The 16,842-nt window shown below is 34.5% G+C and overlaps 1 protein-coding gene, 1 long non-coding RNA gene, 1 other non-coding gene and 1 pseudogene across 4 annotated transcripts; 3 read left to right on the forward strand and 1 right to left on the reverse strand.

Moving 5' to 3' along the window:
- Positions 1 to 1,185: 1,185 nt before the first annotated feature.
- LOC18438283 (la-related protein 6C) lies at positions 1,186 to 6,611 on the forward strand. The gene is made up of 10 exons (XM_020669917.2): positions 1,186 to 1,670; positions 2,307 to 2,388; positions 2,594 to 2,688; positions 2,825 to 2,896; positions 3,110 to 3,189; positions 3,276 to 3,372; positions 4,436 to 4,483; positions 4,579 to 4,647; positions 5,281 to 5,412; positions 5,950 to 6,611. Exons 1-10 carry the CDS (start codon positions 1,401 to 1,403, stop codon positions 6,187 to 6,189), a joined length of 1,185 nt encoding a protein of 394 aa, XP_020525576.2. The 5' UTR covers positions 1,186 to 1,400; the 3' UTR covers positions 6,190 to 6,611.
- A 2,947-nt stretch (positions 6,612 to 9,558) lies between these two features.
- TRNAI-AAU (transfer RNA isoleucine (anticodon AAU)) lies at positions 9,559 to 9,632 on the reverse strand. Its single transcript has one exon. It is a non-coding gene; the product is annotated as a tRNA-Ile (tRNA).
- A 70-nt stretch (positions 9,633 to 9,702) lies between these two features.
- On the forward strand, positions 9,703 to 11,802 carry LOC105420975 (pentatricopeptide repeat-containing protein At1g08070, chloroplastic pseudogene; annotated as a pseudogene). Its single transcript, XR_016047483.1, has one exon. The product of XR_016047483.1 is annotated as a pentatricopeptide repeat-containing protein At1g08070, chloroplastic pseudogene (transcript).
- A 4,039-nt stretch (positions 11,803 to 15,841) lies between these two features.
- Positions 15,842 to 16,421, forward strand: LOC148779281 (uncharacterized). Its single transcript, XR_016047054.1, has 2 exons — positions 15,842 to 16,039; positions 16,192 to 16,421. It is a non-coding gene; the product is annotated as an uncharacterized LOC148779281 (long non-coding RNA).
- The last annotated feature ends 421 nt before the right edge of the window (positions 16,422 to 16,842 follow it).

The following is a 16,842-nucleotide window of genomic DNA, read 5'->3' on the forward strand; positions in this document are numbered from 1 at the left end:
AATAGATATTGATCACCTGCTCGGCAACAATCCTATATGAAATTGACAATACTATGAGCCTAAGCATTGTCATCCAAAGTGAGAAAAGAGGTAAATATTCTAGTGAGGGAGATTGAGAGGTTTGTCAATAGACAATTCTATGATACATTAGAGGGAGAGGGAAAAAGAGGGCTATCAGAGAATAATTAGCGGATCCGGATTTGCAAAACAGAGTCCAAATATGTTGCTTCAGTAGAAGACATCTTTATGATGACCTAAAAATTTAATTTCATCTTTTATGATAGCCTGAAACAACATCTTTCGTGATGGCTTGAAACTAGTGTAGGAAACATAGAATCGGAATGGTTAACCGGACATGAGTTGGAAGCAGTTCAACCGGCCTAATCGGTGAACCAACCGGTTCAATTTGCCTAACTAGGCAAGTCCCAGGCGGTCAAAAACATGTTAAAAAAATACAAAAAAACCTAATAAAATATGAAAAATATATTTAAAGTATGATTAAACAAAGCACATTCAAATGAAGTTGAAAATTAATGAAAAAAATGGATTTTAAAGTATCGATTTATATCCAAAGATATTCTTAAATTTTTTAAAAAAGATGAAAAAATGTAAAATAAGTATTAATGGCCAAAATACTTTTCAATATTTGCTAAAATGATGACAAACACTAAAAATACATTACAAATAAAATCCCTTATTTTTTCGGTATTTTATATAAATTTTTTAAATTATTTTTAAAATACCCGACCGATTCACCAAAACAGGCCGAAACGTTAACTAGGTGGTCAGAATTCTAACCCCTAAACAACAACTTTTGACACCATTTGAAGGTGCGCTTTAGGTTAATTGTTTAGGGCCTAAGCCGTTTACAAACCACACCCTTAAAAAAAATCGGAGGGTAAATTGTCCTTGTTGAAAAGGGTAATTTTCTCATTCACTGAGACGGTTGTGTGAACTGAAAACCCTAAAAATACGCGCGGGAAAGGATCAAACTTTGAACGAGGAAAAGGGAACTGCTATCTATGCAGATTTCACTATTTCCACCCAAAAGACTGGTGGATCTTATATCATTGTTTCCGTCTAATAATACCACCTATATTTTGGGTGGTAATAGCAAGAACAGCATCGCGATCTGAGAAATGTTTCTCAACACTAGAAACCAGAAGAACCAGGAGAGAGTGAGACAGAGATCAATATTCTAAACAAATACTAACCCTAAAACCAAATTTTGCAGTAAATTGTTATAGGAATCTCTTGAATCACTATTTTTTGTTGATCAATTATTGCCTAATTGAGGTCCAGGCAACCCCCAAATTTGGACCGATACTTACAGAGAATTCTTTCAGTAGGCTCTGAAAACACTAATTTTTTAACAGATTTGGTTGAATTTTTGGGCTGAAATGGCGCAGGAGTATCCTGAAAGGCCTCAGGAATCAGCAGAGGCTCCATTAGAGAGGATTGTCTCATTTAGCAAATTGAATGCTCAGGCCCCTGAGTTTGTTCCTAGAGCTCAAGCTCAACCCCATGTCTCTGCCTGTATGTATCCTTCTTTCCAGGTTAGTGGTACTGGTTGGATTTATGGAGGAGAATCAGGGCAGCTGCAAATGGTTTCTACTTCTTCTTCAAAAGAAATTCTCACTGATGAGCTTAAGCAGAAGATTATTAAACAGGTATGAGTGCAGTATGCTTGATTATTTTCATTTTTCTTCGTGTTTTTACTGGATTTTGGTACACAAAAGGTTTTATATATGAATTATTTTTTAAGAATTTTGACTGAAATTTGAACTGAAGTTCTGAATTTTGTAATTGTTTCTTATTCTCATCTTGGTTGTTGAATTTTCTATGCCATTCTGCACATATCTATATTCCAGTGTATTTTTCAATCCAGAACCTGTTATAATTCTGGGTTTCATTTGGGTTTGATCCTTATGGTGCCTCAATGTTGTTTGAAGTTAACTTGCTTTGATTTTGATATCTTGAATCTTTTATTGTGGGTTGGTTGGTGTTACTTCTATATCCTTGTTTGTTTTATATTTTGGTTATTTGACATCATGAGAATGATATTCATTTACTAATGACTGATGCTTCTTAAATTTGGATCCTCGATAAAATGGGAGAGATCATATGCATTTTACAATTTTTACTACTTGAATTTCTGTTTTAGTCCTGATTATAAAATTTTCTCAACATGTGTCCATATAGTGGTCTGTCTTTCTAAGTAATGAGTAATTCCTCCTCATTTTCATCAAGTATGAAAGAATATGTATTCCATACCTTTTCGGCTTTGAAAATGGCACTTGTAACAGGTGGAGTATCATTTAAGTGATTCAAGTCTGGCTACCAATGACTACTTGATGAAACAAATGAATAAAGACCCAGAAGGTTATGGTAAGAGAACTTGCTCATTCCAGCTATGCAAAGGAATACGCTTATGTTTTACTGATAATTGCTCCTTTCCTCAGTTTATCTTTTTGACAATGTTTGATGCTATGAATATTCTTATGATCCTTCCATTTGTTTTTAGCGAGAACTGCATTTCTACTGAATCAATGAGAGATAATGTTAAAAGGGTGGTCCACCTTTTATTTTGCAGTCTCAATATCATTGATTGCATCCTTCAAGAAAATAAAAGCCCTCGTTAACAACAATCATATGCTTGCAACAGCACTTCGGTCCTCATCTAAGCTTGTGAGATAGTCACTTTATCCATGTCTTCTTTTCTAGATAGTCACTCTGTCTTCTTTTGTATATAGTCACTTTATCCATGACTTTTTCTGCTTCTTATTCATTAATCTTTCATCCATTTTCTGACTCTACCTTGAAGGTTGTGAGTGAAGATGGCAAGAAAGTCAGACGCCAGCAGCGACTTACTGATACTGACATAGAAGAATTCCAGGTTCTACATGGATATCTTTCTGAGAGAGAGAGAGAGAGAGAGAGAGAGAGAGAGAGAGAGAGAGAGTAGAATTCGTAGATCATCTAGGATTTGGATTTTTAAGGGTGGATACCTTCTCTATTACTACTGTTAGTTGTTAGTGCTGTCAGGCTTTTCATTAAATATTCTAACTTATGCCTTTTTCTTTTTTAAAAAATATTTGTTAATGTGCAGTCTCGTGCTGTTGTTGTTGAAAACTTACCTTCAGATCACTCTCATCAAAACCTTGAGAAGATTTTCGGTGTAGTTGGAAGGTAAAGCATCTCCAGTTTTATTCTTGATTCTATCTTATTGCTTGAGTCATATAAGGTCTTTATTAAATGCTATCTATCTTTTGCAGCGTGAAGACTGTCCGAGTTTGTAATCCACCAGCTTCTAGTACCTCAGGTTCCTTATCATCTAAGTCTCCTAAAACTGACATGCTCGTGAGTAACAAGGTATTGATGTTTCATATTATCAATTACGAACTCAGATGTTTTTGTACCTTCCTGCTGCACAACAAAATCGAGCAATGAGCTGAACTTAAACATTCTCTTCTTGGTGATGAAACTGAGAGCGTTAGTAATCTTTTGCATTATCCATATTATGTCATACTGAATATAAGAGAGTAGTTCTTTTATTAGTCCTCCAGATATGAGTGGAAATACCCATCACTACAAATAGAAGTTGATTAGGCCTTAGTAAAATGTCCTTTTAATCCTTTTAATATAGAAGATTTAAGTGGGACTTAAATAATCCCTCAAACCAATTACTGGCTTGGATGTTGGATCTTATCTATCTTTTGTAGAAAGGATGCCAAAGTGCTTTGCATAATCTCAAGGGGAAGTTGATCAGAATGGTGGGGTGATTGGAGTTGGTCATGTAATCCTTTTTATGTTTGGTGTTGAGGAGTTCTCTAAAGGTTTCAGTTGTTTCAAAGAAGATCAAATCACAGTTTTTCATGAGGGGTATTTTAGTCATTCTTTATTTGAATTTTTTTTTTTTTGTTGGATACACCCTGTGTTGATGTAGGATACCCCAAATTTCATAGAAAAATAATATTTTAAAAATAAAAAACTGAAAGATATCTAGGCCATTGGGCATACAAGATGAGATGTGCAAGTGGGTGTAGCTCATCTTTTTCATATGTGTGTGTGCGCGTGTGTGTTTGTGTATGTGCATATGTGTATTTATTTATTTTATGCATGCATATTCTCCAATGGTATTACAAGTCTTATTTTACATATATCTGGGGGAAAGTATGCATTAACCCAATGGACTATAAGAAGACCACAATCCTTAGGATCATTGTTGTCCATTGACATGATTGACGGTGATGGAGATAGTTGGGTTGAGTGATGTTATCTGGTGGTTCCTATTCCCTACCACTGTCCATTGTTTCAATGGACAGTAATGACCCAGTGGATTATGGTTTCCCTAAGTCCATGGATTAGATTATAATCTTCCTAACAATGTTGTCTGCCGAACAATAACTTCTATTATTTTTATTGATTTGTGAAGCTGCATGCTCTCGTGGAGTTCGAGACTGTTGAGCAAGCTGAGAAAGCAGTGAGTGTACTTGAACATCGAGAACATACTATTTCAGCTTTCATTCTTTGTCTCTTCCTTGAATAATGATAAATTTATTCTCTGGGATTGAGCAGGTTGCAGAATTGAATAATGAAAAGAACTGGCGGAGCGGTCTCAGAGTGCGACATCTTCTTAGACGTTCAGTGAGGCCCCAGTTCAACAACTCATTTTTTTGCCGTAGCAAAAAATCTTTCTAATACTTGGGCATGAGTGGGTGGCATGCCAAGCGAGCAACTTAGGGAATGGTTAGCAGAATGCCACAAAGAAGCCTGGATTTGGCCTAATGGATAAAAGAAAAAACATCTCTTTTTCCTCTGTCCACAAAGACTTGGTTGTTGTTCCACATGATTAACCATTGCCCATAGATGCAGTTAAATATATGGCTTGGATATGACTATCTCGACTTTCAAAAGCAGCCTCTGTATACATGGACAATGTTAAATATGAACACAAGTATATGCACTCAAGCATGTCTCACAAAAACATATATTTTGAGAGAGAGAGAGAGAGAGAGAGAGAGAGAGAGAGAGAGAGAGAGAGTTGGTACATGCCCAATAAAAAAGTTATGCAAAAGTAGATAGGTACATATTTACATCTATAATAAGTATGCATATAACTATAAGCCAATAGGCACTCTTGCATACAATAGGCGAATGCATGCATAACATGCCAGTGATCCCTATTATGCCTCAATGTTCATTAACTTGTTGAAAAATGAGCTCACTCTCTTTGGTATTTTTGATTATGGATTTTCCATTATTCCTCTTCATGTGCAGCCCAAGTCTGTTAGGTGTAGGAAGCTGGACTGCGACAATACTGACGTGAATTGCGAAGACGATGCAGCTCTGCCCTCCAACGAGTCTGTGGAAGATGGCTCTCAATCTTCCAAACAGCCAGCAGAACAAAATGTAAACCTCCATCCTCTGTTTCCTTCCCTAGCATCATCGTTTTTTTCGTTTTTTGGGTGACAATTTCACTATCGTCTGTTTCTCTCTAATACAATTGTTTCTCTTGGCAAATTCTCACTATCCAATGTTTCAAATTACCTCACTTTCTTTTTGTCATACCAATCTTGTTTTCTCTGCAAATTTTCTGAGTCCCCTGTTTCTCTCAATTATCATGCACTCTCTTTCTATGGTTAAAACCACTCTCCTCTGATTCTCTCTCAATCACACTATTTCTCATGATATATCCTCTGAACATCCTCCATTACTCTCCCTTAAACTCTGTTTTTTGGTAAATTCTCTTACCATATTCTGTTTCTACCTACCAAACTTTCTCTCGGCAAAATCTCTCACTGTCCTCTGTTTCATTTCCTACCACTGTTGTTTTCTTGGCAAATTCTCTCACTGACTGTTTCATTCTCTACTACTTTTATTCTTTTGCCCAGTTCACAGTATCGCATAATTCTTATATATTTGTTGCCATATTTTGAGTTCTGACAGGGTGATGATGATGTGGAGGAGAGAGAAGGTGGGTCCAGGAGAGGGAGGGGACGAGGCAGGGGAAGGTCTCGTGGGGCCGGGCAGGGTAGGCCCCCCTCTCAGCTTGGAAATGTGGGCTCCACCCAGTCTGAGAGCACGAACAAGCAGACGCCACATAGCCCAAGAATGCCTGATGGAACTCGTGGGTTCACGATGGGGCGTGGAAAATCGGTGATCTCTTCACTGTCAGCATTGGATTAAAAGGAATCCAAGCTTCATTTTCTCAAATGGTTTACGTTTTTTATGAGGTGCATGCTTTTCAGGGCTTTTCTTATTGCTCTTTTTGTTGTTATTTAGTTGTGGTATATGTAGTTTGTGTATTGCTAGAAGGTGTTTGTGTGAGGGGGTTCTACCATTATCTAGGCACTTGCGTTCTTTTCCTTTTTTGTTTATTTGTTTGAGAAGGGTGATGCAAAGTACAAAAAATGGGTAAAGAGAGTTCCTATATTAGAGATGAGTTATGTAATGCAAGATATGGAGTAGTGCAGACTTAGAAGTAAAAAATGGGTAAAGAGAGTTCCTATATTAGAGATGAGGTATGTAATGCAAGATATGGAGTGGCGAGGACTTAGAAGTTAAGTTTATGTGCTTGTTCAAATAAAAGAAACTGCTTTTTAAGATCATCTATGTGTTCAATTGTTGGATGTTATTCTAGCATTTCCATGACTGATTCCCCACTTCTCTTTTTGTTTTGTTTCATTATGATTTCTGGTTTGGGTAAAAGATTATATAATTCAACAGATTTAATTTGTAGTGTAAATCACTTGGAAAAGAAGAATCCTGTACAGTGCGCACACATGTCGATCTTGTCCATGCACTCAGAAACTAAATGTGGGAAAAAATAAAAATAAAAAAAAGTATTTGCTCAAAAGAGAAAAGGTGAGAAATGAATCTATCTCTTTTTAGTGAACAAAGTGTCCATATAATGAATGATGAGCTAGTAGCTCTTCAAGAACTCAAAATAAATTTATTTTTTGAATATTTTTATCAACTTAAAAATGTACAAAATTTCAGCTCAAAAAGATCTCTCTAGCAAATACATTTTAGAGCTCGGCCTGGATTACAACGTATAAACGTTATTCCCTTGTGATTGTTTTCGGAGATTTTAGCTTTTTGTTGCCAGCTTTACCTGCCGGCCAAACCCCTTTACACTATTGGAGCTTTTTTGGGGACAAAAAAAAACGGACATGATGTGGACTATGAAATATTATGGATATTTTTTAATAACAGCAAAAGATATTTACTTCAGTTTCATATCATAAAATCAATAAATGTTAATCGTAGGTCATGCATAAAACAGTATTGAAAACTACTACCTGGGCCGATTACTCGGCCCATGCCCGATGTCAGCATTCAGACCATTCCGAGTAACTCGGCCAAAGTAGTGCTGTAGCAACAAAAAAAAAAGGTTCAAAAAATTATAAATAGCACAAAAGAAACCAAAAAGATTAATGAAATGTATGTTTAAAGTACGATTAAGCAAAGCACAACAAAATGAGGTTAAAAAAATAGTAAAAAAATAGATTTAAAAAAAATCAGAACGTATTTCTTAAATAATCCAAAAAAGATGGGAAAATATAAAAATAAGTATTTATGGCCAAAACACTTTCTCATCTTTACCAAAGTGATGGAAAATATAATAAATAAATAAATAAACCATATCCAAATAAATTCCTGATTTTTTAGAATTTTTTTATGATTGAACAACTCGGTCTTGGCAAGGGTTGAGCCCAAGCAACTCGGCCAAGTAAAAACTACTCAGCTGATTTTAGGAAAGAAAGTAGCCCTTACCAATTTTAAAGAAAAAAGTTTATATAAAGTTGCAACCTTAAAATGTAGAATTACAGATGCACCTCAGAAATCCATTGGGAAAGGTTGTTTTAATGTTGAAAAACCCTCTAATTGATCATCTCGACATCAAGATGTATGAATCTGAAAAAAAAAAAAAATAAAAAAAAAAATTGAATCCCCAAATAGTACATCTTACATCACATTATCTAGATCATCCATTTTCAAGATTTTCATAGGTTTATCGATCCACTTGATTTTAACCATTTTTAGAGTTTAAAATTTTATTAATTAGATATGGAAATAAATTTTCAGATAATTCTAAAAAAAAGTTTTAACATCAAAATTACATGTTATAATAAAATTGTGAGGTGGGCCTTAATTAGATTGTTTAGAGTTGCAACCTTATAAAAACCACACCCAATTTTAAAAGTTGCATTCAAATTTGTACATGGCACTGCTAATTAGTAGAAAGTAACACAAAATAAATATGCAATCTCCATTCGCCCATGCTGCTTTAAAGCTATTTTACAGAAAAGAGAACAAAAAAACATTATTTAATCACCATTGGCCAGCAATTTAAGGCTAATTAGTAGAAAATAACACAAAATAAATATGTAATCCCCATTGGCCCATGCTGTTTTAAAGCTATTTTACAGAAAAGATAAAAAAAAAATTTACAAAAAAAACAAATTACAAAAAAAAAAAACACAAAATAAATATGTAATCTCCATTGGCCATGCTGCTTTAAAGCTATTTTATAGAAAAGAGAACAAAAAAACACTATTTAATCACCGGCAATTTAAGGCTAACTAGTAGAAATAACACAATATAAATATGTAATCCCCATTGGCCCATGCTGTTTTAAAGTTATTTTGCTATTTTACAGAAAAGATAACAATAAAAACATTATTTAATTACCATTGGCCGGCAATTTAAGGCTAATTAGTAGAAAATAGCACAAAATAAATATGTAATCCCCATTGGCCCATGCTGTATTAAAGCTACTTTACAGAAAAGATTAAAAAATTTTTTACAAAAAATAAAAAAAATTATATAAAAAAAACACAAAATAAATATGTAATCTCCATTGGCCATGCTGCTTTGAAGCTATTTTACAGAAAAGAGAACAAAAAAACGCTATTTAATCATTAAGGCTAATTAGTAGAAAATAACACAAAATAAATATGTAATCCCCATGGGCCCATGCTGTTTTAAAGTTATTTTGCTATTTTCCTGAAAAGAGAACAAAAAAACATTATTTAATCACCATTGGCCAGCAATTTAAGGCTAATTAGTAGAAAATAACACAAAATAACTATGTAATCCTTGGCCCATGCTGTTTTAAAGCTATTTTACAGAAAAGATAAAAAAACATTGTACAAAAAAGAAAAAAATTTATAGAACAAAAAACACAAAATAAATATGTAATCTCCATTCGCCATGCTATTTTATAGAAAAGATAAATAAATAGATAATAATAATAGTACAAATTATTTTTATAGAAAAGATAAATAAATAGATAATAATAAAAATTAAGATACATGAATAGATAATAATAAAAATTAAGATACATGAATAGATAATCATAAAAATTAAGATAAATGAATAGATAATAAAAAAAATTAAGATAAATGAATAGATAATAATAAAAATTAAGATAAATGAATAGATAATAATAAAAATTAAGATAAATGAATAGATAATAATAAAAATTAAGATAAATAAATAGATAATAATAAAAATTGAGATAAATAAATAATTAATTTAAAACCAATTCAATGGCCCATGCAGGTCTCGAACCTGCGACCTTCGCGTTATTAGCACGACGCTCCAACCAACTGAGCTAATAGGCCAGATGTTAATTTTCTCTCAGCAAGTATTAAAATACAGATACTGAAATTTCTAAATCTTTTTTCCACTCACCATTCAATAAGTTAAAAAAAAAAAAAATTAGCGCCATGGCAGTGGGCAAACCTCGTCACCACGAAGAGGTCAACCCGCATAAACCAGAAATAAGAACACACAGCTGCCTCTCTCTCTTGCGAAAACCAATCAACATAGACCAATTCAAGGAAATTCATGCCTTTTTCATTGTAAAGGGCTTTGGAAACGTGAGCTTTTTCGCCACCAAGCTTGTAGATTTCTGCAACTCCAACAAGAAACTCAAATACGCTCTCAAAATATTCAATCAAATTCCCAACCAATGCTCTTTTTTGTTCACGTCCATGATAAGGGGTCACTCGACAAATGGATTTTATCAAGAATCCATTGCCTTTTTTCTTCATATGTTGCGCAAGGGGATCAAGCCAAACCATTTGACCTTCCCTTTTGTTTTGAAAGCTTGTGGTGCATTAATGGGGGAGAAATTGGGTAAAATGGTTCATGCTCACACAGAAAAATCTGGCTTCTGGTGTGATTCTTATGTGCAAAAATCGCTTTTGGATCTTTATGCTAAGTTGGGTTTATTTGAACAAGCACGCCAAGTATTTGATACGATACCCGCAAGAGATATCGTGGCCCATACTTGTATGGTGTCCGCATATAACAAGGTTTCGGATATTAGTTCAGCTCGTCTAGTTTTTGATAGTGTATCAGAAAAAGATATTGTTCTATGGACCGCCATGATTGTTGGGTACTCTCAAAATGGGGCACCTGATGAAGCTTTGGCATTGTTTCGAAGCATGAAGAGCACCAGCGTAAAGCCTAATTATGTGACACTGGCTAGTGTCATATCGTGTTGTGCACAATTGGGGGAGTTCGAGGAGGCAAGGATGCTTCATGAATCTATGGAGGTCGATGAGAGAGCGAATCCAATAGTTTGCACTGCTTTGTTAGATATGTATGCAAAAGGTGGCTATGTAAAAGATGCTCTTGATTTATTCAATAAGATGAGCCAAAAAGATGTAGTCTCATGGAATGCATTAATAACCGGGCTTTCAAAGAGCGGGTATGGCACCGAGGCCTTAGAACTCTTTTGGAGGATAAGAGACTCGAATTTGGAGCCAGATGAGGTCACCTTACTAGGGGCTTTGGCTTCATGTTCCCAACTAGGAGCTCTAAGCATGGGTGTAGAGATTAACAAATTGGCACAGGATATGTGTTTGGATTCTGATCCAACAGTGGGGACGGCTATCTTGGACATGTATGCAAAATGTGGTAATATACACGAGGCCCGAAGGGTTTTTGAGGGCCTACATCGCAGAGATGTGATAGCATGGAGTGCCATGATAAATGCCTATGCTATACATGGAGAATGGAAGGAAGCAATCTCTCTCTTCTCTAGTATGTTAAGGGAAGGTCTCAGGCCTAATTTTGTGACCTTTGTGGGCATTTTGGTTGCTTGCTCACATGGGGGTTTGGTCCCTGAGGGATATGACTACTTTAACTCTATGAGAGAGGTTTATGGCGTGGAGCCAAGAATGGAGCATTACGCATGTATGGTCGATCTCTTAGGTCGAAAAGGAAGGCTTCAAGAGGCGCGAGAGTTCATAGATAGCATGCCTTTTGAGCCAGGGCCGACAATCTGGGGCTCATTGCTTGGGGCCTGTGCAAAGCACGGAAATGCGAGAATGGCTGAGCATCCGGCTCGACACTTGTTTGAATTGGAACCCGATGACAATGGAAATTATGTGACTTTATCTAATATATATGCAAATTCATCGAGGTGGGAGGAAGTTATGAGCACAAGGAATAAAGAGAGAGAGCAAGGGGAGCACAAGACACCAGGGTACAGTTGGATTGAGGTTGGGGGTGTCATCTATGAATTCTTAGTGGGAGATAGGAGCCACCCTCAAAGCCATGAGATATACAGTGTGTTAGGTGGATTGGCAGTGAACATGGGCCTAGGGGTTCTAACATAAGTAGTAAGCTTGATTCTTGACTTCTTTTACTGATATGGGGTTCTTGGATGACATTCACAAAAATATAAGTATGGTTGGACCAATTGATGGTCCCTGAACTTAGTTCATCAGTACAAATATGTTGTACAATTACATTATAATACATTGGTCTACCTTTTTCAAAGGTTTCTTTGAACACAATCTGAGGGACATGGTTGTACATTTTGTAAGTGTGCGGGTTTGTGTGTGTGAGAGTGAGAGAAAGAGAAGGGGGGAGAGATTGATTCCTTCAGATTCCCTTAATGTCTTTTAAAAGAATAGAAATAATAAAAAATAAATAAAAGCAAAATATCCAAAAAACCTACCCAAAAAAGTAAAACCTACAATAATATACTTATTGAAGCAAAAAAAACCATTAAATTGAATAAAAGAAACAACCTATTTGATAGATTTTAAAAAGATATGTTGTTCAAAAATTTTCTCAATATAAAAAAACAATGTAATAAACTTGTTGGATTGATGGCCAGAATCCCCGTTAGAAGTCGCCAAAATTTAGCCATAGATATGTGGGGTTTTCAGGTTGACAGAGAAAAATTGCTAAAGTTGTTCTCTCTCTCTCTCAAACAAGCCGAAATATTCGAACCTCATCATAAATTCCTGGTTGCCTAAACCATTGATTGTGGTTGAATCTCTCTTCCTCTTTATAATGATACTCTTGATTTAGAGAAAAAGATTTCATTAGATTAATTTTTTTTAATAAAAACTCAGCCTTTTCTTTTGAGATATGCAATAGCTTTGAGAGATTTATATTGGGATAAGGCTTGGATGATGATGTATCAACAATACTAATCATAAATACTTGACAAATTTTATGTTTAAATTTTCATTAAATACAACAATGCTTGCTCTATTGTCGATACGCAAATCAGACGACGGATTAATTGGAGGGTACAATGAAGCATCACAAAAACTACCAAGCATAATATTTACATTAATAAATAACAAGGATTGTAATATGATTAATGTTAGAAGGAAAAAAATTGCTTACTTCTACCGAATAATATCCATAAACAAAACCAAATATTCGAACCCCATCCTGAATTCCTAGTTGCCTAAATAAACAAAAGCAAATATTCATGCCTCATCCTGAATTCCTAGTTGCCTAAACCAAATATTCATACGTCATCCTGAATTCCTAGGTAGTGACTGAATCTATCTCTTGCTCTTTGTAATGATACTCTTGGTTTAGAGAAAAAAATGTCATTAGGTTAATCTTTTATATAACGCCATCTTTTTTTTTAGATATACAGTTGCTTTGAGAGTCAAGGGTTAGCATTGAGCTCGTACCTTTTTGTTTTAGTTATGGATAACTTAACTAAGCATCTACAAGATGAAGTACCGTGGTGCATGTTGTTCGCAGATGACATAGTTTTAATTGATGATACCCAAAATAGTATCAATACAAAGTTAAAGCTTTGGAGGGATGCTATAAAATGCAAAAGTTTTTAAAGTAGTTGGATTAAGACATAGTATATGAAGTGCAAGTTTAGTAATAATAAGAGTAGAGACGAGGAAGTACAAAAAACATCGCACTTTTGATATCTTGGGTCCATAATTCAAGAAAATTGAGAGATCGAAGAAGATAACGCACACAAAATTAGAGTTGGGTAGGCGAAGTGGAGATGTACAAGTGGAAGGACTGAAAAAGAGGGGTAGGCCCAAAAAGACATGGTTGGAAGTAGTATGAAAAGATATGGGGTCTTATGACCTCACTGAAAATATGGCCTGTAATAGAGCAGAATGGAGAGCCAGGATTCATGTGGCCGACCCCAACTAAAATGATGATGATGATGGCAGTTGCTTTGAGAGATTATTTTTTATAGGATTATATTAAATTAGGATAAGGCTCGGATGATGACGATGATAAATACATTCCTTGTGTTTTTTAGGAATACATTATAATTTTTAAGAAAATTTGTTTGTGAAAAGTTTATATGGAACTTTTTGTTAAATCAACATTATTAATTTAAGGACCCAGTTTTTATGCAGCCAAGCCTGCATATGTAGAAATGCAGGCCTATTAATAAATCCATTTTTGAGATGTATTTTTGGACTTAATTTTTAACTACATGTAATCTCTAATATGAAGATCATGAATATAAAATAATAAATAAATTTTAAAAACTAGAAATAATAATCTAATAAGAAAACATTTGGACTATTAGTTTCCATTATTTTTAGAATGAATACCTACTTGCATCCATCGTTAAGATGGATGTTTTTCATTTGTGGACCGCATATGTAGTCATGCGGTCCAGCCAGCATGAAATAATTTTCCTTAATTTAATCTCTCTTTTGGAGACTTCTTTTCGGTCTATGCAACAGCCAACCAGTAGGGTGAATGTTCTCATCTCAAAACCAAAATTTAAAAATTTTAAATCAATAAAGGGAGTGGAAGTTTCATTCATGTTACGGGGAAGAAGGTTTTTTATTTTTTATTTTTATTTATTTATTTATAATAAAGTACAGATGTATATAAGTTTTAATAAAAAAGCACGATTGTTTGAAGACCTATTGAAAAACTCGACATTCTTAATGGATATAAAAAAGAAAAAATATATCCTATTTTTAGATTTTATTTCTTAATAAACTCAACTTTTCAAAAAATATATTCCAACCCCCTGGCCACTTTAGACTAGTTTTTTTAATATAAACAAATATGATAAAGATATACTCTTTCTAAATTCATTCCCTTCTCTCTTCATTTATATATTCCAAACTTGTCTCTTTCTCTCTTTTCCTACTGTTTCACTCTCTCTCTTCCCACGTTTATCCAACTACCTCTCTCTCTCCCTATATTTATCTAAACACCTCTCTTCTCTCGTATTTATCAAAATACCTCTCTCTCCTCTCGATAACTTCTCATCATTAAGCATCTTTCTCCTCTTATGTTTATCCAAGTACCTCTTTCTCTTCTTATGTTTATCCAAACACCTATCTTTCTCATCTCGGTGACCTTTCACTACCAAACACCTCTCTCTCTCTCTCCGTACACATCTCTTTCTCTCTGTATACTTATTGTATATTTAAGAGGAGAGAGAGTGAAAAAATGTAGAGAGAGCTAGAGAAAGAGAGTGAGGGGTTAGAAGTAAGAAAGATGGAGAGAGAAAGGTATGGGGAGAGAGAGAGAGAACTTTGAGAAGATAGCTTATAGAAAATACATATCTTTTTAGGTTTATTTGGCCTAAAAAAAAAAGTTTAAAGTAGCTTAGGGGGTTACAAGAAATAAAATGTTAAATTTTTATGTTTTAAGATATCTTTTAAAACTTTGAGTCTATTGTAAAATGAAATCTAAAAATAGAAGGTATCGAGATATTTTCCTTATAAAAAAAACAGGAGATTTTTTTAATAATCATGTTTTAATCGTAACGTTGCTAATTATGATTATAACAACGAACTGCCCATCTTATGGGAATTCTAATGCTAACCCCCCCCCCAACCAAAAAAAAAAAAAAACTACACTCTCACCCACGCCCAAAAAAATAAATACGGATAACCCAACATTTAAAAAAAAAAAAACAACAACGTGGTTAGACAACTGTAAAATTGGCATAAATACTGATCCTATACATCTTTTACTTATGGCACTGACCCTCTCACTCATGGTACTGGCGTAATTTTTCGAACCAATTTCAACTGGACTGGACCGTGTCCAAACGTGGTAAATCAACTCTCTATCTGTACCTTCTCCTTTTTGAATTGAGACTCTCTGCAATATCCTCGTCACTACAAAAATAGAAAAAGCATTAATGCAGTTAAATGCAATAGCCTATTTCCTAGCCTGTAAATCTGAAAAACACGGCAGAAATGGATGCCTTAAAATATCCTTTGAAAGTGAAAGAAAACCAACTCAATTATACCACTATACACAAACGCTGTATTGAAATATTGTATATGTTACACCATAGAGACATCCACCCCTGTTCTTCTCAATGATTACACTTAATCAGATACGGTCAATCCCCGCCGTCCATTAATGGAGCAGGGTGCTAAATGATCCTCTGGTGTAACATATACAGACCCCAATTGTGCATGGTATGCTTTCCATAAAAATTCAGTCTTAGATAGCTCCTTAGGCAAACAATGGGTCCATGCACAAGGAAAGCAATCTCATTATTCATAGACAGTATTCATCATCCTAAAATAGACATTTATTTATTTTTTGCATTTAAATCCAAGAAAACTTTTGATTATAGAACTGAGTCATTCTTTTTTTAACAGGTTTTTGAAAGATAAATATATTGGGTTTTGAGATTAATGTGATAGAGATGAAACCACCTCAAGTTCAAGGGTTTTCAAGCTATGAAGCTCAGGATTATGAGGTTGAGGATGACAAGAAAAAAAAGGTTCATGAATAGCTGGTAAGACACCTAGGGTTTCCATTTCATTTAAGCTAAATGTTGTTTACTGAAAATATTGATTTCTCTCCCTCTCTCTCTCTCTCACAGCTATGATATCCTCTGGTTGCATGTATCCTTTTTCCTACATTGAGATAAATTTCTTGTGTTTGCAGTTGCTCTTGGGTTTATGACTGCTGTGCTTCCATTGACTGTTGTGAACATTTCCTTGATTGTATATGTTGCAATTATTGAATAAGTTTGTCCTTTTTACCTTGAAGAGAACCCTTTTCACAACTTTATGTTATGCATTTCTTCGATACTTTGTGTGTGTTTTTGTTTTCTTTCTTCTTCATGTAAATTAAAAGTTGGTGAATACTAGAAATGACGAACCCCTTCGTTTTTTTTTGTTGTTTGTTATTTTTTCTTTTCATTTTCTTACATATGGAAAATGAAGCATGGGGAGTTTGAGCACTAATTCATAATTTATGTTTTGTGTTCATTTTCTACGAGGGTTCCTTTAGCCATGATTGCTGTTGAGCACATGAACGGGCATTTCATATTTTTACGAAAAATATATTATAAGAATTTTGCTTTCCTGGGGGATCCAGCGAAAAGGTGGGATGGGTGAAACAAAACTAAGGCTCTCAAAGAAAAGTATAGGTCTGAGGGATTCGAGGTGTTATACTCCCATAGGAGTATGATGTCCATTTACTCCTTAAGATAAAACCCATTATAAGAGTAATTTTTGTATCTTAAATTTTGGGGATATAAACTATTTAACCCATAGACGAACTCTTTGGAAAAAGGAAAAAGTTCGAATTGAA

This window comes from Amborella trichopoda, chromosome 13 (assembly GCF_054954075.1).
Source record: "Amborella trichopoda isolate Santa Cruz 75 chromosome 13, AtrichopodaSantaCruz75HAP2 v2.0, whole genome shotgun sequence".
Taxonomy (NCBI): Eukaryota; Viridiplantae; Streptophyta; class Magnoliopsida; order Amborellales; family Amborellaceae; genus Amborella; species Amborella trichopoda.

Excerpts from the sequence above, each read along its gene's own strand:
- LOC18438283 (XM_020669917.2), top strand. The coding sequence starts at position 1,401 with ATGGCGCAGGAGTATCCTGAAAGGCCTCAGGAATCAGCAGAGGCTCCA. Across the intron at positions 1,671-2,306 it reads AGCAGAAGATTATTAAACAG|GTGGAGTATCATTTAAGTGA; the intron begins GTATGAGTGCAG and ends CACTTGTAACAG. Across the intron at positions 2,389-2,593 it reads TAAAGACCCAGAAGGTTATG|TCTCAATATCATTGATTGCA; the intron begins GTAAGAGAACTT and ends TTTATTTTGCAG.